The sequence below is a fragment of the Hydractinia symbiolongicarpus genome, chromosome 2 (genome assembly GCF_029227915.1).
Source record: "Hydractinia symbiolongicarpus strain clone_291-10 chromosome 2, HSymV2.1, whole genome shotgun sequence".
Lineage (NCBI taxonomy): Eukaryota > Metazoa > Cnidaria > Hydrozoa > Anthoathecata > Hydractiniidae > Hydractinia > Hydractinia symbiolongicarpus.
Window position 1 is genome coordinate 21,450,629 of NC_079876.1, and position 20,157 is coordinate 21,470,785.

The window sequence follows — 20,157 nt, forward strand, 5'->3', positions numbered from 1 at the left end:
CGGCCGCGTCATTTACCGCCTGTTTTACCTTGAAATTAGCGGCAAAATCAGCGGCAAAAAGCGCGGCCGCGTATTTTAGCACCTGTTTTAACTTTGACATTCTGCAGACCAGATTTAGAAACTGGCGGTAAAACTGGCGGTAAAACACGCGCCCGCTCCTAAAAACACGCGGCTGCGCTTTGAAAAACGCGGCCGCGCATAATTTTACGCGGCCGCGTCTTTATACTGTGCGCCTATATTAAATGAAAACAAAACGTTGTAATCAGCCACGGTATCTAAGGAAGCAAAAATTGAAATATAAATAAATTAATAACAAGAAAGCAAGAGATGCCACTTATAAAAAATTGATTTTTAGATCTTTTATACATAACGTTTTCTGGACATAAAAAGAAACAAAATAATGATTATTACAGATTGTCCGCAACAACGATGTACCGAAGATTCCTTTCTCATGTTTTATAATTTTATTATCCATTTTCATCTTACCAATCATAGTGTGTATAATAAAATGATTAACAGTAATGGAGAGGACAAAGTTTTATGTGCCTTATTAATTGTATTTTTTAATTTTTTTTACATTTTTTGTGGCCACCTGTTGTTCGAAAGTAACGAATAGAAAAAAAGGAAAGAAAGAAAAATATCATTCAAACTTAATTTTAACATATTTTACTATTTCTAACAGCATTTATCAATTTAGTCCTGGGTACTAGGTTGTGAAATATATACATGTCAGTAACACCTAAAATTGATACCTGCCATACTATTACCAGAAGCAAATCATTTCAATATGCTCAATGTGATTGAAAAGATATAAATAGATTAGAATAACAATCAACATAACAGAAAAATTGATTTCCAGAATTTTGTTTTAGAGAGAGTGAGAAAATCGTTGTTGAGAGAAAAAAATAAAGCACGTAAATAAAGCGAGGTCATTGAGTATTGGGTTTTTTAAAAAAACTTCGTTCAGATTAAATTTTAAATGTGTGTTATTTGGACAAAACTTCCAATAGATTTCCGTCTTGGTCGGACATTTCCATTTGTTTAGATCTCAGAATTATTGAATAGTTCTAGTCCTTCTAATCCACGAGCAAGCCTATTCATAGCCAGCCTGACCATCTTAGCTAATTCACTGACTGCTGACTTAGTTAAAAGAACGACGTAGACATGAATCCCTAATGCCTGGCCCCTTCGCTGGACAAAATGACAGGTTAAAATTGTTTGGATCAGGTAGTCTGCTGTTTAGAGCTTAAAGTAATGTACATATAGTTCGTTTACTTTCATTATTTACTTCATCAAATTTGTCATACAATCTAGGTAATTATTAACATTTAACAATAATATAGGATAATAGCATGTATCTGTAGACCTTAGTTGCTTAATTTTGATAGCTATCTGTTTGTCTAAATTGGTGATATATTGGCATATATATACTTCCAGTAATTAAGTGTAACTTATTCTTCAAACAACATTTGTAAAAATAACAATAAGTAGGATATCACTAACAATGATTTTAAAATAATAGTTGGCCTATTGTGAGGGATGTATTGTTCCGGCGAAAATGGGAGGCCTTGGTTTGATAAATGTTGTTGAGATCTCGAAAATGGAATATGAATTTTCAAAACTTGTCACTTACGAACTTACGAAAGAGATAAAGCATCAAAATTTGATGATGACAACAACTGCTTTGACGAGCAAACAAATTAAGTCAAAGGTTTCCAGGGAAAAGAATTGTATTCTATGTAAATAAGCTAAAAGATGTGACGACACGATTATCCCAAGATGAAGCAAAATTTAACGAAATTGCAAGGTCGACTGGTGCTTCTAGCTGGTTAACAACTCTACCATCAAAAGACCATGGATTTTGCCTGAATAAGCGTGAATTTGTCGACAGCGTTTTTCTACGTTATGGATGGAGTATTAAAGGATTGCCACTAATTTGTGCATGTGGCAAACAAAATTCGATTGGGCATGCATTGTCATGTCATGTTGGAGGTTTTGTGAATATTCGTCACAACGAACTACGTGATTTGATGGCTACTTTACTGCAGGAGGTATGCAGAGATATACGATGTGAACCATCCCTGATTCCCCTGACCACTGAAAAAACTGATTTTCCAAGTTCAGCATTTACAGACGCTGAAGCAAGAGCAGATATAAGTGTACGAAGTTGTTGGCAGAGAGGACAACGAGCTTTTTTAGATGTAAGGTTTTTAATCCCATCGCTCCAAGTTAACGACGCCAAACAATCATTATTTGCGTCATCATTATTTGCTTCTCAAGAAAAAGAGAAAAAAGATCTTATAACAGACGCATTATAGGTGTCGAACAAGGGACGTTTACACCTTTGATATTTAGCATCAACGGGGTTAGGAGTCGAGAAACAAGTGTTTTTATATTCAGACTAGCCGACATGATGGCGGAAAAAAGAGATGAAACAAAGGGAGAACTTGTAGCGTGGCTGAGACGCAAAATTTCGTTTAGTTTGGTGCGTTCGGCAATTGTATGTCTGCGTGGTTCCAAAAGTTATTCTATCCGTAGTGCGACGACAACGTGCTGATTAAAAATGAGTTGGCAATTATCCGAGAAAATTGAACTGTTAAATCGATATTTTAGTTTATGTAATGTCAACTAATGTTTTGTTATCTTTCCACGTTTAACGTCTACGTCCTTTAGTGTTATATTGCAAAAAAATAAAAATAGTTAGTTAATAAATATCATGGTTTAAAGAAAAACTCGTACCTTAAAACCTAGAGCTCAGTTTAGTTGAACAAAATCCGCCTCGTTAAAAACATAACTGGAAATGAAAATTTAAAGGAACATCTAGCATAGCTCATTAAATAATATTAAAGTACCAGTCTATTACAATATGTTTGATCAAATTCGTAACGCGGTCTTTATTCATTCCCAATTTTACGAATTATAAAATACGCACACAGACTGGCGTAGAGCTAGGACGCGGGGCCAATTTGGACTTTGAAAGTCGTGACGTTACGGCAATCCGTTAAAAAATCGGTCGAAGAAAACGGAGAAGAAAAAGACCGCCAATTTTGATAAGATCTCGGATATAATCCGAAATCTTAATTAGAATAAACTTACTATGTTGTAGCGAAGTTCTTAAAAGAACTGTTAATAATAAAATTTACTTGATGAATAACTTATATATAAGCTTTATTAACTCTTTTCAGGGGCGGATACAGGATTTTTTTCTCCTTAGGTGGATTTGCGAAGCGAAGCCCACGCGAAATTTTTGCGTAGCAAAAATTGCGCGTGATAAAACAGCTGGGGGTCTGGGGCGAAGCCCCAGAAGCTTTAGCTTATTTATCTATTTCAGCACTCAAAAATGCAGCAGACAGGACCTTCACATGTCCATTTCTTATATGTTATTGGAAAAAAAAACAACCATAAAATTCATAAATAAAAGCCAAATAATGTTTTCAGAAAAATTAAGGCTAAAATTAGCCAGCCAGCAAAATTTCTTCTTTCTTCCAGATTCACATCCAGATAAATGAAATCCAAAAATAACATTTTTTAAAGATTAGAGGATTAAATTAATAATCCAGTAAAAATCTTCTTTCTTCATTCAAAATCTTCTTTCTTCTTTCTTCCAGCTTGCACATCAGGTAATATAACCAACCATGAACAAAATGAATCTGTCATGAAATGAGTCAAATTGATCAATTGTCAAAACCAGTACATCTTTTCGAGATGTATGTAGCATTCTTACTGGCAGATTGTAAATGTTCTTTTAATACATTGTCTCCTGCACGTACCCTAAAGTTTAAAATTTCACGAAAATTTCCAGCCCCCCCTTGCGAGTATTCCCCTATTTTTGGTTGTGAATCAGGACCATCTCTGTGGCCACGCAAAGCTATGCCAATTCGCCCACACAAAATAATTGTATCAATGATTGGAATCAGTTTTTGCCTGTTATCGTTAATACTTTTCTGTAAATTTTGGTCAATCAATGTGTCAATTGATGGCCTTGCCCCAGACATATTATCAATAAAAGAATTGAAGAGAAGAGAAGTATTTACATGTAAACCCTGCTTAGACGAACAATGACGTTTAAAAGAAGGTACTGCATCTGGCCAATGTTTTTGAGGTTCAGAAAAAAGTTTGGTGACCTTATAAGATTTACTGGGAAATCTGTCTCCAAATAGGACACAAGGAAGACAAAATGCACCATCCATAGTAGGCGAATATGCCAGCCATGAAAAATCAGAAAGCCATTTATACTGAAATTTCCTGTTACTGACAGGGAAATTGTAAGTGTTATCTGGAATGAATAAATTTGTAATAAGTTTACGAATATCACTTTCCTTTAATTTAGCAACTTTTTTTCAAAAAGATCCAACATCATTTTCACAAACATAAACCATTTCAGGTTCTGTACTATCAACAGTGGAACAATTTTTGGAAATTGTGCTAATACTGGAAGTTATAGCAGGTGATTCATATGTTTTAACTATAGGTTTTGTTAAGAAATTAAGTTTTGTCTGTAATTTACCACCTACACACATATTACCGTCAGTAAATACTTTTTTAGGAAAACATAATTTAAGTGATTGATCAGTCTTTCGTTTTAAAGAAGAATGAACGAGAGGCACGAAATGGTTGGACTGAAATTTTGAAGATAACATAAGGCCTTCATAACAAAACATTATGTGTAGATCAGCCTTCATTGAAACATGCTTACGGGGAATTATTTTTTGGTTCATACAAACCTTAAACTTTTCCTCTCCAATATCAGGGTAATATGAGAATATAATTCTCCCTGTAACTGGGGACAAAGCTAAAAGGCAAAGGAAACTTGACCAGTTTTTGTCATTTAAATTTAAGACAGCTTCCTCTTTTATAAGCTCTTCCCCCTCTTTATTGCTGTCACAAGCAACATGGGAAACACAGAAAAATAGAATATTTTTCAGAGAACTGAAAGAACCTCTCTGCTCTTGAAAGATGGAAGAAAATAGAGGATGATTGGAATAAAAATTTGGGAAGAGAAAAAGTTCCAACGATACCAGAAGTCGTAGCAAGTCCACCAACATATTGTTACTTCACAAACACAAGAATGCTGAACTGTATAAACAATTTCCAGAAGCTTCAGATCTACAAAAGTGAACATAAAAAATTTGTTCACTTCACTCTACTGCAAATCTACAACAAGAATAACAGCTGGCTCTATTATTGTCATTAAATAGTCTCGATGACCCAAATAGAAACTTTTTGTTTATTGTAGTGAACCCCCTTTTGTTTATTGTTTAAAAGCTTAATAGCGCTTTGTCACCACAATACAATTAATTTATTTTTAAACATTCCTTAGGGATTATCAACAAAAGTAAAAATAGATAGTTATCTCAAAGCGACGAATGCTTTCTCTTTTGCATACCCAGGAATAAAATGTTCAACACTGAAATTTCTGCTTAACAACTTTTTCTCAATCTTTCTCCAATGATCTAATGTTCCAAAATCAGGAAACTCTGTTATTTTATCTTTCAATATCTTATAAAGACTTTTACATTCGCAAATATCATTGCTTTTTACAGCAAGCACAACCCGATCCCGCAAGCTCCCATCAGAAGACATGTTGGATCAGAAAGAACTTCAGAATTGCAGTTGGCCGAAGCTGGCCGAACCCATTAAACAGACCGGCTACCGCGAGGCAATAACAATAGGAAGAGTAAATTATTCCTACGCACCCATCCCCTAATATCAATCTTTCTTTCACCGTAAATTTCGACTAAAAAGAGTCCAAAAGTCCACACTTCGGCGAGATTCTTTTTATATCTGCCCGTACACGACTTGGAATACCATAATTAAGAGCACCTGTCAAGAAATCGTTAAAAGCTGATGTAGCTAGATTATCAGTGTTAATAGTGAGATATGGTATCAGTCTTGAATACCCATCAATGCAGCCATCAATTACAAAGTTCCAACTGTAAAAAGTATAAAAATTTATATTTAACTTTAAAGCAATTCAAAAAAGGGTATCATTTATTTTTAATTAGAATATAAAACAATTGTAAAATAGTGTTACTTACATAATAAGCGCATGGCATGTATCAATATGCCAAAGTGAATTTGGAGTCGGAACACTATACTTTCTTCTAGAAATTGTCTGTGCCCATCTTCTGGCAGTGCCAACTGAATCAATTTTGGACAGAAGTTCTGTAACTCTTCTTCTCTGAACAATGACAGGGGGATCTTCAGACCTCAAGAGAGCTAACATTTCCTGAACACCAGAATTAGGAAATCGGGAAGACAAATCATGCAACTTTGAAGACAAATCATCATCAGTTATGTCAGAGTAATGTTGTCTTGGTGTCTGTATATGGTTGTTACGGATGAAGTTATGCAAGGTGTTTGGATGCACTTTTCCACCAAGTAGTCCCTTCTCTGCAATTGACTTTACGGTAAAACCAAGTGACAAAAAATGGATAACATTTTCCTTTTTAATGTCACAAAATGCATTGCCCTTTTTTTTGTTATTTTTTTTCTGGGCATTTTTTCAACTTCTTTTGAATTGTTACCTTGTATGCTCTTTAAATCCACTTTATGTCTCACAACTTCTATTTCTGATGATATTTGCAAGTATACATCGTTGCTAATGACAGAATTTAATCTTGTTAGATTTCTTTGTATGTCATCAAGGTGTTTTCGACTTGCGTTTGCATTAGCATCTGTAATATTTTCATCATCTGTAATCCTTTTTATCTGTTGAAGTCCATTATGAATAAATTCCAATACATTTTGAACAGATGCAACCCCAGATCTCTCTAAACGATTTTGCATAATGTATATACTTAAATATAATCTAAAAAAATAAAAGCAGATTGTAACCATCTAATTTTAATACAAAAACCTTATTCTTAGAGAATAAAATTGTATTTCAGAAAAAGCTGTTTCAATCTAACACTAAATAAATTTTGTGCTAAATCTTTCTTTAAAACTAATGTGTTGGTATTTCTCATAACTTTATTTCATAATTTTGTGAAAACCTTCACTTTTTGACAATAAAGTACATTTTACATAAAGCAACTCTATTTCTCAAATCAGCTGTTGACTTGACCAAAAAAAAAAAAAAAAAATTCAAATACATTATTATGTTTTGCAATAAAAAATATACAGAATGTTTGTAAAAATACGTTCTTAAAAAATTTACAAAATGCAATAAAAAAAACAAAATCTTTTTATAAAAATATATACAAAATGCAACAAAAAATAGACAAGATCTTTTTAAATATATATATATATATATATATATACTATAAAAAATAGACAAAATCTTTTAAAAATATGTACAAAAAGAAGTCTGAAATAGGTAAAGATTAAACCTCTTTTAGTACTATAAGCCCTGAATTTAACTATTCGTTGAGCTTGGAGAATCAAATGAGTACTACTATTTTGGTACTGTTAAAGTTTTCTAGTGAAATAACTGAATAATATTAAACTTTAAAAACAAATTAAACTATACAGCTAAATCATAGAAAACCCCCAGCTAATCTGGCTTCCTAAAGCAAGTTCCATTGCCTCTACAAAGCTTTCATAACATAAAAAAAATCTTGATAAATGCAATATCGAGGTGCATGTGTGTGCAGTAGGAATCATTTTATGCAAACTTTCTTCTCCATTAAAATCGACATACATTGTATCGTACACCACCTCAAAACCAGTCACAAACTTCAAGAAATGACCAGCTTTAGTGGAATCCAAGGTTTCCACATACATGTGTAAAAAATCAAATACAGTTTCTTCCTGTAATTTTAAATCGTCATCATCACTATATCGTGGTGACAACTTAGATAGAATAGCCGCACCAGATGGAATCAATTTTTCACGGTACTGCAACAAGAGGTCTTCAGTTAAATTGGTTAGGAACTCTTTCACTTCTCCCGTTAACCCTAAACTCATCTTTTGCAATGCGAAGTATGGCTTTTTAACCATCATATACTTAGAAATATTTTTGATACAATTATCAATTGTGCTGGGGGAAGGTAAATACGTACTTTCGTACATTAAGAGTAGTCTAACCAGAGACATCTCTAGTGAGTTATCATAGCAACTCATTTGCTTTGCCTTTAAAATGAGCTGTTTGTTTGTTTCACCTATAACAGACAAGAATGATGTTGCCATGGATTCAGATGATGGTTCTTTGCCAGACAAGATAATGAACAACTGACTATTGTTAATCATCAATGGCAAATATCCTGTCAACAAAAAGCCATGCACAAGAATCATGCCAACTGCCTTTAGCTGAGCATCTGTTAGCACAGGTTCGGGTTGAACAGTAAAATACTTTTGATTTTCTCCTTTTAAGTATTGTTCTGAAAATTTTATCCAAAATGAGGAAAAAAATTCTTTAGTCAAGCCATCAAGGTCATGACCTTCTTCATCCAAAAATTTTATGAAAACTTTACAGTCTAAAATAGAAGTATCTTGGTATTGCTCAAATGCATCTGCAACAAGGTTAGACCTGTCTATTAAGAGCTGTTGTTCTGAATCCAGCGAGAGTAGGAGAGTTTTTCTGTCAACCTCAAATTGGTTTAAGTTATTTCTTGAAAAACTTGGTAAAAGTTGAGACAAAGGGTTTTCTTGAATTGGACCATTTAACCTTGGTGCAATAACTGTTTCAAGTTCTTGTGAAGTCCTTAAATTAGTTTGACTTGTAAGTATTGGGCTGATTGCATTAGTACTAACAGTTGACCTTGAAACATTAGTAGTTAAAGCTGATGTTGAAGGCTGAGTTGCACGATAAGTCAAAACAGACTGTAAAGGTTGAAGTGCATAATCAGAAGACAGTGTAGTGGTATTGAACCTCCTATAAGATTCCTGCAGTGTGCGAGTTTCAATAGTACTGGCTCCATGTTCTGGAAACTCATTAGCATTGGCCACAATAAGGGTTCCCGTGTATTTTATGGTTTTAATATCCGATGGCTTAGTGATATTAGCCTTTCGGTACACTCCACCAGTTGAAAGTGTAAAAAATCCATAATTTTGTGCTAAATGAGGAAACAGCTCGTGTAACAATTCATCAAATTGTTCTTCATTTAAGTGAATACTAATTGACATCTTTTTAATTTTTCTTGTAACAATGTCATAACATGGTCTGGCAAATCCTATAACAAATAAAAAGGAAGGTAGTAAAGTTTCCAAATACGTGTCTATATGCATTTAATTACACAAAAAATATTAAAATAAAAAATACCATATCCACTGTCAAAATGTCTTTTTACTAGGTCGCTGTTTCCTTTACCATATTTTGGTTTGGCAGACGCGCAGGGAAGATGATATAACTTAATATAGATTGATGACACTTCAGGACCTGGTTTTGCTGTTCTTTTTCTCTTTGTACCTAAAACAAATTGGATTTTACATTCTTCTGGATATTTAGAATAAGTCACTAAAAATGTTTGTTAATTTACAAAAATTACTTTTGTGCTGGTATGTAAAATTTCTTAAATTTTGAATTTCTCTTTCAGCAGTTGCAACTTCGACCAATTCATCAAAATTTGGTGGTAAGATATTATCCAATCTTGTTATAAAAATAAAAATGTCTGAATCAAATGCATAAGCCTAAAAAATATGTTACTTAGGTGGAAATTTAAGTTTTTCCCTAACAACATTCGCAGGCCATTTATATATCATTACAAGACACTTACATGGTTAAACTAGATTGAGAAGTAGAAGTTGTGGTAGCAGGTGAAGAGATGTGTCTTGCCATTGCTTGTCTAAGAAAGAAAGACATTTTTAATAAACCACACTTGCACACAGCCTGTTGTGAGCTAACAATATTATAATTACCTAGGTAAAACAACAGATGAATTGGTTGTAATTGTTGAAGATTGTACAGATCTTGATATACTTGACCTTGTAGGTTGTCTAAAACAAATGTAAGTGGTAAAAAGCTGCCACATTTCACAAACTTTGCATGTTGTGAGCCTACAATATTATAATTACCTAGGTAGAACAACAGATGAATTGGTTGTAACTGTTGAAGATTGTACAGATCTTGATATACTTGACCTTGTAGGTTGTCTAAAACAAATGTAAGTGGTAAAAAGCTGCCACATTTCACAAACTTTGCATGTTGTGAGCCTACAATATTATAATTACCTAGGTAGAACAACAGATGAATTGGTTGTAACTGTTGAAGATTGTACAGATCTTGATATACTTGACCTTGTAGGTTGTCTAAAACAAATGTAAGTGGTAAAAAGCTGCCACATTTCACAAACTTTGCATGTTGTGAGCCCACAATATTATAATTACCTAGGTAAACCAACAGATGAATTGGTTGTAACTGTTGAAGATTGTACAGATCTTGATATACTTGACCTTGTAGGTTGTCTAAAACAAATGTAAGTGGTAAAAAATTGCCACACTTTACAAACCTTACATATTTAAGGCTAAAATATTATAATTACCTAGGTAAAACAACAGATGAATTAGTTGTGAATGCTGAAGATTGTACGAATCTTGTGCTTGTGTTTGATCTTATAGGTTGTCTAAAACGAATGTAAGTGGTATAAATTGCCACATTTTACAAATCTAGCATGCTACAAGTCTAAATCAATATAACCACCTAGCCGAGCCAACTGATGAAATTGATGTAACTCTGGAATATGGTACATATCTTGATGTTGTTGTTTCTGTAGTTCTCCTGTAAGAAAATGCATAACTAATGCTTTACACAAGCTGTCATAACCTAATACAGCATTCACTATGTCCACTCGCACAATGCAATGCAAAAAAAGAAACATTAACTGACAGACATAACTGCAGGGGATGGTAAGGACTTGCAAAAATCTCTGTTGTTTATGAATAAATTCCAAATAACTTTTTGGCATCAAATTAAACCAGAATAAATATTTTTGTTGTACTAAGATATACTAAGCATGGGTGTAATACAACAATTTAATTGCATATGCCTGACGTCTTAAAAAGCTCATAAAAGATATAAAATAAATTATTACCTTGGTATCATGGGTGGAAACATCAGTGTAGTCTCAGACGTTGACACAACAGGACTATAAGAAATAAAAACATATCAACTAATGTTAGCAGTTGGCAAACATAAGGTGCTTTTTAATAAAACATCCTTGCCAGAAGCTTGCAACACATTTAGGATCTGAACATGCACAAAATATAATAAAGATAAAGAATATATTGGAACATATATATTGTTGATGGGTATAACTTTATTAGAATGGTTAAACACACAGAAAACAGAAGAACATCAACACACATGGTAAATATTTTTCCTTTTTTCGAGTCAAGAAAAAACAAATACACATTTTTTTTTATAAGAAACAAGTTTATAAGAAACCTACATGTAGAATCTTCAAAAATTAAGAAACTTTTACTGCTACATTCTATGTCTATTTCTTAAGTAAGAAACTTGTTTCTAACTAATTCTTACAATTAATTGAAGATGTGTTACAATCATCACTTTGAGACTTTGAAATGAAAAATGCTTTATTTTTTATTTTAAAACCAACTAGTCCAAAAATTAAAGAAACTTTTAGAGCTAGCCATTTATTTGATATAAGAAACCCTTATTTCACTGGGAAAATTAAGAAACTAAATAAGAAACTTTTGGAACTAAAACATGGAATTTCAGCCTACAAATAAGAAACTTTTAAAACTAGGCCAGGTTTCTTATAAAAAAAAACATGTACTAAGAGAATCACAAGTCATGACTGGTGGGATTGTGGTAAAGTGCTCACTTCCAGTGCAAAAGGGCTTTGGTCCAAACTCCTGCCAAGTGGTGCTGCAGATTAGTGGTTATAGCTCTCGTACTCTGTGCAGGAGACCGGGGTTCGATTCCTCTTGACGGCGATTCAACATGGGCGAGTGAACGTTATCATAGCCCCGGATTAACCCAAGCCATGTGAGGGAAATTGGGGAGATGGCTCCATGTGTGGGCCGTTGGATGTTGCAGGGAATTGTGTAGTAGAGCGCCACAGCTGTTTCGCTACGGTCAAACCGCGGACAAAATTAAAATGGCTTCCACAATTTTTTTTGAAATTTTGTATTTTTATCATTTTTTAAGTTTTTGAAACTTTTTTTGTATTGTTTTAATTTTACTGAAATAAAAAGTATTAAAACGACCTACTTTTCTTCTTTTTTAATATATAAATATGTTATACATTTGTGTTATGGATTTCGAGTTATTTCGTCGAATAAAACACACAAAATTAAAAAAAACATTATTTTTGGCGAAAGTATACCATCTTTCCAACCTCGTGGCAACGCCGCGCTACTAGCTACGGACTTGAAAATTGGTATGGGGGGCCTGGAAACATGGTTCTATTGGCCGGTACCGTGCACCGTTCGTCTCGCAAACTATAAACTACTTAAATTTTAAGTTAAAGTCTTCTTTAGGCGCTAAAAAAGAGGAGAAAAAGTTGCCAAAGTGGTGCACGGCGATTTGATGTAGTGTGATCCCTTTTCTGTCTAATTAAATAATTATCTAAACTTCTAAGAGAGTCATAGCGATGCCATTTAATGTTTTGTTAGGTATGGTTTTTCTCAAAAAAATTACGGCGGCGTGGTGTTTACCTTGGACTTGATTGCTCGACCCGGGAATCCTGGTTCGAAACCGGAATTTTTCGAAAATGTTGGAATAAGCGAGACAACGGTGTCTTTGCAATTTTTTAGCTAGCTAAAGTTTGGCAGAGCACGAGGTAAGGGACAAAACAGGAAACTACTTTATTTTGCAGGGATTTTATTATTATTTTTGTGCTATTAGAGCACCCTTAAGTTTAAGAAATTGTTTTACAGCTTGTAAAACTTTAAGCGTGGATAATTGTTATCTTTTTTAATCTTGCTTCTCCTGTTTTATATTTTTCTGTAAAGAGTAGCTATTTTTTGGTCCTACAGTTTTGCATTTTGTAGCTAAGTAACTTAATACTTCTTTTTTTTATTTAGTTAAGACTTTGGTGGGCTTTCTCAAGATGAAATTGTTAAAATCAAAGATGTTTTTAGCTACCTAGCTAGCTAATCTTGGCTTTAACACAAGATTGGGTGCTATTTTATACAGTTTATAAAGAAACACAAAATGATTGCTTTGTATATATATAATAAATAAAATATTTATGCACAACTTGAGGTATTTTCTTCTAGCATGATAAACTAAAATGTTGAAACCGTCGACTCTGAATGATGTTTTATTTAATATATAGATGTCACATATTTGGCCCGAAAAACCTTAGGACCAAAAGTGACCCTTTGGACAATTTCGGACAGTTTAATATTTCATCTACATCATCTTTAATGGCCTCAGAATCCAAAGTAATGTTTTTTATTTAGTTAATAAACAAACTTTAAGCATACATTAAGGCTCCATAGGCTGTTTTTCACATATTTCACACATTTGGCCCAAAAATAACCCTTTGGACAATTTCGGACAGACTAATATTTCATCTACATCATCCTTAATGGTCTTAGAATCCAAAGCAATGTTTTTTATTCAGTTAATAAATAAACTTTAAGCATATATTAAGGCTCTTAAGGCCGTTTTTCACATAGTTCTCACATTTGGCCCAAATATAACCCTTTGGACAATTTCGGACAGTAATAAAATTAAGTAATTTTCATTCCAGATATTTAACCTAACCTGTGGACCATAAAAAACATGTTTTTTTAACTTTATTCCAGAAATTTTGTGGAAGACATTTATCTAAATGATAATTTTTAAGTCATTTTTAGACATTTTGGCCTAAATTTACCAATTTCGGACAGGTGTCCAAAAAAAAATTTCTTTTAATAATATGGACAATTTATCTAAGATTATTATTCTTTTTACAGAATATAAAAATCTTATTTTGTTCTTGAGATATCCTATTTTAACTGAGAGGGTAAATCGAATTATTTTTTCGTAGCATTTTTGTCCGCTTCGAAACAGCTGTGGCGCGGGCCCTAATTGGGTCTGCGTAGCTCAAAACGAGCATTAAATACTCTAGGACTCTTCATCTAAGCCATGGCCCCTCCTGGAAATAATATATCCCTCAATATTAGTGAGGCTACCCATGTAAAATATGCACATCTATCTATTTAAGTTATACTAGAGACTAAAAGTGTGAATCTATTCTTTCAACTTATCGCTGAGAATAAGATTGATATCTCGCACGACGTTGCTCAAATGGAAGCTTTAAATGCCTTAGCACCCCCTTCGCACAACCCTCATTGATAGCAGTACCAATAGGGACTGAAGACGCTATCCTGGGTAAATAATAAATAAATAATAATAGGTAAGATTCATCAAAAAAAAAATGAAGTTCTTCTACAAAATCAAAATTCAATACAACTTGACATGAAATCAACTCTTTTTGACAAAAAAAAGTTTGGCATGTTTCCAAACACATTCAATTTAAGCTTTAGCTACCTCACACAAAAAAATAAGTTGCTTTTATGGACATTTAAAGTTCTTGTTGGACATACTTGACACTATGGCTCAAAGTCAAAACGTGTCTCAGCTAGCTTTTTAAGGCAATTCGATGAGAATGTTTCCAAGAAACAGCTTTAGCTAGGTATATAGCTAGCTAGCTAGCTTAGCTACATCAATGAAGTTAATAAAAAAATTAGAAACAACTTACTCCAAATTCATTAACCTATCTATCATAGCAGATGTATCAGATAAAGCAGGAAGCACGATTTCGTCGGACGAACTGTTCATAAAAAAGGAAGACATATTTTAAAAAATAACTAACGAGCAGCATAGGCAGTACTTTTATTTACTTGTTACTGTTTTTGTCTTGTTTTGCACGTGCTTACTACAAAGCCACGAGGTTCCTTGTTAAGGTCTGGACATATGTACCAGGTAATCGTTAATTCTCTAGAAATTAACCAAGCTGGGCAACATACCGTACTTCCCGCGTGTTTAAGTTTAAAACGCGTTTTTGTTTCGCATAGTTCTTGAGTAATCTCCAGTTTTCTCGTAATCTTAAGATAACTTTAGTTATCTTAAGATAACTTTAGTTAACTTAAGATAGCGCTAACATCAAAGGTAGAAAAGTCGTTAATGTTACCATGATCAAGAAATCTTACAATATTTTCTCTGATAATTTGTTATCTTAAGATTACTCGAGTTATCTTACAATCAGAACATTAATGTGAATATGCACGCATTCCAAAGTCACATTAATAGAGTTATCTTAAGATAACATTTGTTATCTTAAGATAACTGTATTAATGTGACTGGAGTGCCATAGGCAGCCGCCGAAGTCGACTGTTTTTACGGCAGAAAACAAAGGAATCGAGAGAAACAAAGTCAGCGAAATGCGGCAAAATGTAGTTCGACTACCGTAAGAACCATAGTACTTCGGCAAAGCACATCGAAGGAGAGTCGAGCCTCGGCAAACACTCCTGAGTGGAGATAAGAATATTACCTCGGATCCTGGGCGCAAAGGAATTTTATTAAACGCTTATAATAAAAATTATGCGTTGCTTTAAATCAATTTCTATATTTAGATACACATGATTTTCTCATTGGCAAAATTTCTCCTTAGGCGAGTGCCGAAGTGGCCGAAGTCTAAATCCGCCCCTGCTTTTCTCTTCAAGCGCCTTCTTCAAACTGTCGTCCGCATGGTACAACGAATTGCATTTCGGGAATGCTCCGGGCGAGTTCGGGAAAGTGCAGGCGGTTTCGGAGGACAACCGCCAATTTAATTCGAAAAGTCGCCCGAACTCGCCTTTTGCGGCTTATCGGGACCCTCCTCTTAGAATTTTCAATGCTATGGACATAGGAAAATTCTCAGACAACCCTGGCCAAAATATTATGGGAATTTTGAAAAATTCATATGCCACTATCCCCCATCCCCCAATTTTAATGTTGAGTTGTATCCCTGGCAAACTTTGATAATAAAAATAAACCAAATACAAACCACAACATTGAAGTGGGGGAGAGGGGGTAAAAAATGATATTGTCATTTTCCCCAAAATTTATGACCAGGGTTGTAGCTAGAGTTGTTGTTATTAGGTTAGTTTTTCGATGAACAAGATGTTTCTGCACGTAACGAAGCTAGTATTCTTGAGTATCCAATAGTGCTCTATCTCTCTCTCCATTATCTACTATACTAGAGCCCCTGAGAGGTGACATACTGAGCAACTATTTGGTTCTATTATAATTAGCTTAGCTAGCTATACTGACGCCACTTCATTAAGATCAGTTGGAGACAGAAAAAAGGAAACAGGCTTTACCTCACCTTTGATACCTTTGATAATCATTCAGTCTTCTAGACTTCGTCTACGTCGATGACGCCGGCGACTTCTGTCTGTCTGTCTGTCTGTCTGTCTGTCTGTCTCTCTGTCTCTCTGTCTAACTATCTATTAAAAGGTAGAGCACGAGAAGCAGCAAAGACATGCTGCATCTGTTGAATAATATTTCTTTATGCTTTAATATATTTCTAACTTGAAAAATGAACAACTGTAAAAGTTTACAATCAGCTTATAGTTTATATATGGAACATGCTAGAAAGTACTAGTAAACAAGCTATAGAAGTTTCAAGAAAGTTCAAAATGATGTTCATAATACATGCATGATGTCATGTTTATGCATGTGTAAATGTTCTGGAATAATCCACTATGTTCTAGTATATGGATAGAGTGTATAATTTCAATAACATGTCAACTATGCTGTTAGTATCAGCCACTCCATTTAGAGGCCACATCATAATAGATATTATTACTATTATTATATTAAGGGAGATAGGATGAGAAATGTTTGTAGACTTGACAGAAATAATAGAGTTAATGCCTTTCCAAACCTTGCGAATAGACTGGGTATATTAATAACCCCCTTCCAATCTGATTCACACTGTTAGATCTAAACTCAAATTCCTATGCATCAAGTCTGTCCCAATTATATACCTTTATTTTTGGTCTACATATATATACTAGTTGATAAAGACCCGTGCAAAAATCCACTTAGGCAATAGAACATTGAAAAAGTTGGTTGTTTAAGACGTTTTGCTGAAAAAAAAAATTGCCAAAATTTAGTTTATTTGTTGCCTGTAACATGTAGAGGTTGAAACGCTGATCGAAATAATGTATAGGATCATATCTTTTCTACGAACGACTAAAGACATATAAGGGTTTAAAAATTTTGCTGACATCAGCAATGGCCCGTTAATAATAATAATAATAATATATTTTTTACCAACAATCTACAGTTACAAGTATCCAGTAAATATATAAAGCCTAGAAATATTAATTCATTTTTATATATACTATATGTTAAAGCTTACCTCCTGAGAAAAATCAAGTTGACCTAAATCGATTCATAACATCTTCAGAAAAAACAATTTAACGTTTATTTTGTTAAAATCACTATTGTATTCAAGAAACCAGACAATGTTTACCTCATGTTTTTAAGCCTTCACCTCACTTGTTCGCCATTTTGCAAGTGAGCATTTAAGAGTATAATTATGCGCCTGACGTCACTAGTTAGATGCTCACATTCGGACCCCCGGGATGAGAGGCGAAACTTTGCGGATGTGATGTGATGTGATTTGTAAAAAAAAGTTCAACACGTTGATGAATAAGGACAAATCCTTTTTTTAAATAGTAATATGGCTTCTTGCCCACTTACCTAGTTGTCTTAACCACCAAAAGAAACAAGGTGTATTTTTTTCAACTTTCCCAAAGATCCAAAACAACGAACTATATGGATCAAACTGATCAGGAGAGAGGATACACTTCCAAAGAATTTTAAGATCTGCGAAGCTCATTTTACTTCCGAGTTCTTTGACTTTAGAAAGAAAAAAACAAAAAGGTTAGTAGATTTTTTCATTTTTATCGTCATTCATCGAACTCATGCGCTATTATCTAATTCGAATACGTTTACATATCAAAACTCACTGATCAAATTAAAAATATTTGCGGATTCTAACTCACAATAGCAACGACACTCCGCTTCGCTCGTCATTATCTTACACTTTCCACACTTGCACCACGTCCTTACAGCAACAGCAACACGTGAAGCGACTTCTTCTTGAATAGTATCCTCATCACAGCTCTCCCATCTGAAATCCAAGTCAGTGCTTGGTCTAGTATTTCGCCTGCTCAAATTGAAATTCTACAACATTTTCCCTGTCGCTCTTTTTTTTTTTTTGCATTGTATTGCAATTGAATGATGATTTCTCAACCGAAGTTAGTATTCATTTTCAAAGTTTCCTGATATTTTCACGGGGGTAAACATACTCATTACCAATGAATTTCACTAGTAAAGTTTGAGTAAATAATTCCAATGCGGAAGATGATTTACGATCTACTAACAGGTGACGTCAGAGCACTCAAGGTGAAGAAATTTATAAAACAGCATTGCGGATGTTTTACCTCGTGTCGGAGGTGAATTTTTGAATCTTTGAATAGGCATTATTAACTTATAAGTGCGAATTAAGGAAAATAAACTTTATATTCGTAAATCACGTATGAATATGAGCCAATTTAGGTCAACCTAATTTTTCTCGGGAGGTAAGCTTTAACTATATCTGAGTATATGTTGGAGGGACAGGCCTAGGGAAACGCTAGGTTACACAGACAAACAAATACAAAAAAAATAAATCTAGAACCATGTAGAGTGTGGTACAAAAACGCGAAAATTTTTTTTCATAAATTTATATCCTGTTACCTTCATCATAGACCTTGAAACGATGATCAAGAAAATGTATAGGATCATGTACTTTTGACAAACGGTTGCAGAGATGGGGTTTAAAGGTTTTTTGATGACGTCATCAGCCCATCTATTCCAAAACGGATTGGGAAACCAGGTTTTGGAAAATTACCCAAATTGGTCCTAGGTGCTCACTAGTTACCTACGCGGTGAAAAATCATTGACGTCACCACTTCGTTTCCAAGTTATTTGACCTCTAAGTTTTAGGTGCAATGTAATGGCTTCATTAATTTAAAATAGGATATTGACGTTAAAGTAGTGTTATTGACGTCGCACTGTAACATCAGAAAATCTAACATATTAGACATAAGTCTTTCGGTGAACTCAAAGGAAAATGACGATATCCACTTTGCCTGTTACAAACAGACACAGTCTCTGTATTATTATAAGAGATACAGATTCGTTAAAGCATTCACTTTTCGTAGTGGATAGGAGTTAGAAGTAGTAAAGTCAGGCTCAGTGTTATGTTGTTCCTAGGCACTTCAGTTTCTAATGGTGGATTTGTATGCCATTCATTCTTGCCAACAGATTTTTTGTTGGATTTCAGTAAAGTCTTCAGTGTTCTGCTACCATTGTTAAATAAATTATGCCTTTATGCTGTATAAGAAAGGCTTCACCTGTCTTGTATATTTATTCTATGCTACTATAACAAAACAACAGCATTAGCAACATTTATTTCAAATGTTTCAGTTCTTACAAAAGTATATGTGTGCTGACTTCCTTGCTCTATTTATTGCATCTGTGTGACTAATTTTCTATGCAATTAATCATAGTTCCATAATATTTTAGAAAATAAAAAAAAAAAAGGCTTTCAAAGACATGGGATCTTTAACACTTTCTAAAAGTATCGAAAATGCAGAAAAAGCCCTGGCACTGTGCATGTGCAACAAATTTTTTGAAGCTGAAAGTTTTCTAGAACCATTGTAAGTAATCTTCCTTGTTTACATAATTCATCTTTTCCAGTCTAATATTAGTGCCCCACGCAAACATTTTTCAGTAAATAGGGATTATATTGGTTACTTATAAAGATACAGTACTGGAATCAAGACACCTAACATTGTGAGTGTGCGTCATGCTATTATTTTAAAATTGTGATAATCACAATAGTTCACAATGTTCATGTTGAATCTTAATGTTCATGATACATTCTAATGATCTATAACTTGTAAAGCCAACTTTGTGAATTTTAAAATATGGGTCGTCAAAATTATCAAAAGAGAAATAAATCTTCAAAACTTTTTGAGCGATAGTTGAACGCAATGCAATATTTTGTATTTTTATAATGTTAATTTTAATGGTTAAAAAGTTGTTTCATTTGTTTACTGCCTTTTTTAAACGGTAGGCGATTAAAGTTTAAATTTCCGACAACAAACATTCTTCTTACTTAAAATAATTTTTTATATATTTGTTTCTTTATCTATTTTGCTAACTGCTTTTGTTTTTATTAATTTACTAAAAATGAACAAAATTATAAAGATCGTGAAGGT

At 33.7% G+C, this 20,157-nt stretch overlaps 2 protein-coding genes and 1 long non-coding RNA gene across 11 annotated transcripts in view; 2 read left to right on the forward strand and 1 right to left on the reverse strand.

Moving 5' to 3' along the window:
• Positions 1-3,235: 3,235 nt before the first annotated feature.
• Positions 3,236-15,799, reverse strand: LOC130630175 (uncharacterized). Of its 5 annotated transcripts, none has more exons than XR_008982041.1 (12): positions 14,595-14,844; positions 10,971-11,024; positions 10,580-10,657; positions 10,422-10,502; positions 10,267-10,344; positions 10,111-10,188; positions 9,799-9,876; positions 9,657-9,725; positions 9,429-9,529; positions 9,203-9,349; positions 6,039-9,113; positions 3,236-5,933 (listed from the first exon to the last, which is right to left on the reverse strand). XR_008982041.1 is itself a non-coding variant. In XM_057443569.1 (12 exons), exons 2-12 carry the CDS (start codon positions 14,618-14,620, stop codon positions 7,474-7,476), a joined length of 2,430 nt encoding a protein of 809 aa, XP_057299552.1. In that variant the 5' UTR covers positions 14,621-14,666; positions 14,863-15,799; the 3' UTR covers positions 3,236-7,473. The 5 variants fall into 5 exon arrangements, 4 of the variants coding, with proteins under 4 accessions (XP_057299552.1, XP_057299551.1, XP_057299550.1 ...); XM_057443569.1 differs by adding an exon at positions 14,863-15,799 and having other exon boundaries at positions 3,236-9,113; positions 14,595-14,666; XM_057443568.1 differs by lacking the exon at positions 10,111-10,188 and adding an exon at positions 9,955-10,032 and having other exon boundaries at positions 3,236-9,113.
• LOC130630178 (uncharacterized) lies at positions 11,475-13,136 on the forward strand. The gene is made up of 2 exons (XR_008982042.1): positions 11,475-12,683; positions 12,928-13,136. It is a non-coding gene; the product is annotated as an uncharacterized LOC130630178 (long non-coding RNA).
• Positions 15,800-15,850: 51 nt separating the features above from the next.
• LOC130630176 (tetratricopeptide repeat protein 39B-like) overlaps positions 15,851-20,157 on the forward strand; it is a 123,689-nt gene continuing 119,382 nt past the window's right edge. The window contains exon 1 of one of the 5 annotated variants that reach the window (XM_057443575.1): positions 15,851-19,593. In XM_057443575.1, the coding sequence (XP_057299558.1) occupies positions 19,490-19,593 (104 nt within the window). In that variant the 5' untranslated portion in view covers positions 15,851-19,489. The remainder of the gene's footprint in view (positions 19,594-20,157) is intronic. The other 4 variants (XM_057443572.1, XM_057443571.1, XM_057443574.1 and 1 more) reach the window with 4 other exon arrangements.

Coding starts and splice junctions, on each gene's coding strand:
- LOC130630175 (XM_057443568.1), bottom strand. CDS start 14,689: ATGTCTTCCTTTTTTATGAACAGTTCGTCCGACGAAATCGTGCTTCCT. Junction 10,345..10,421: donor TCATCTGTTGTTTTACCTAG/GTAATTATAATA, acceptor CATTTGTTTTAG/ACAACCTACAAGGTCAAGTA. Junction 9,350..9,428: donor TTTTACATACCAGCACAAAA/GTAATTTTTGTA, acceptor AATTTGTTTTAG/GTACAAAGAGAAAAAGAACA.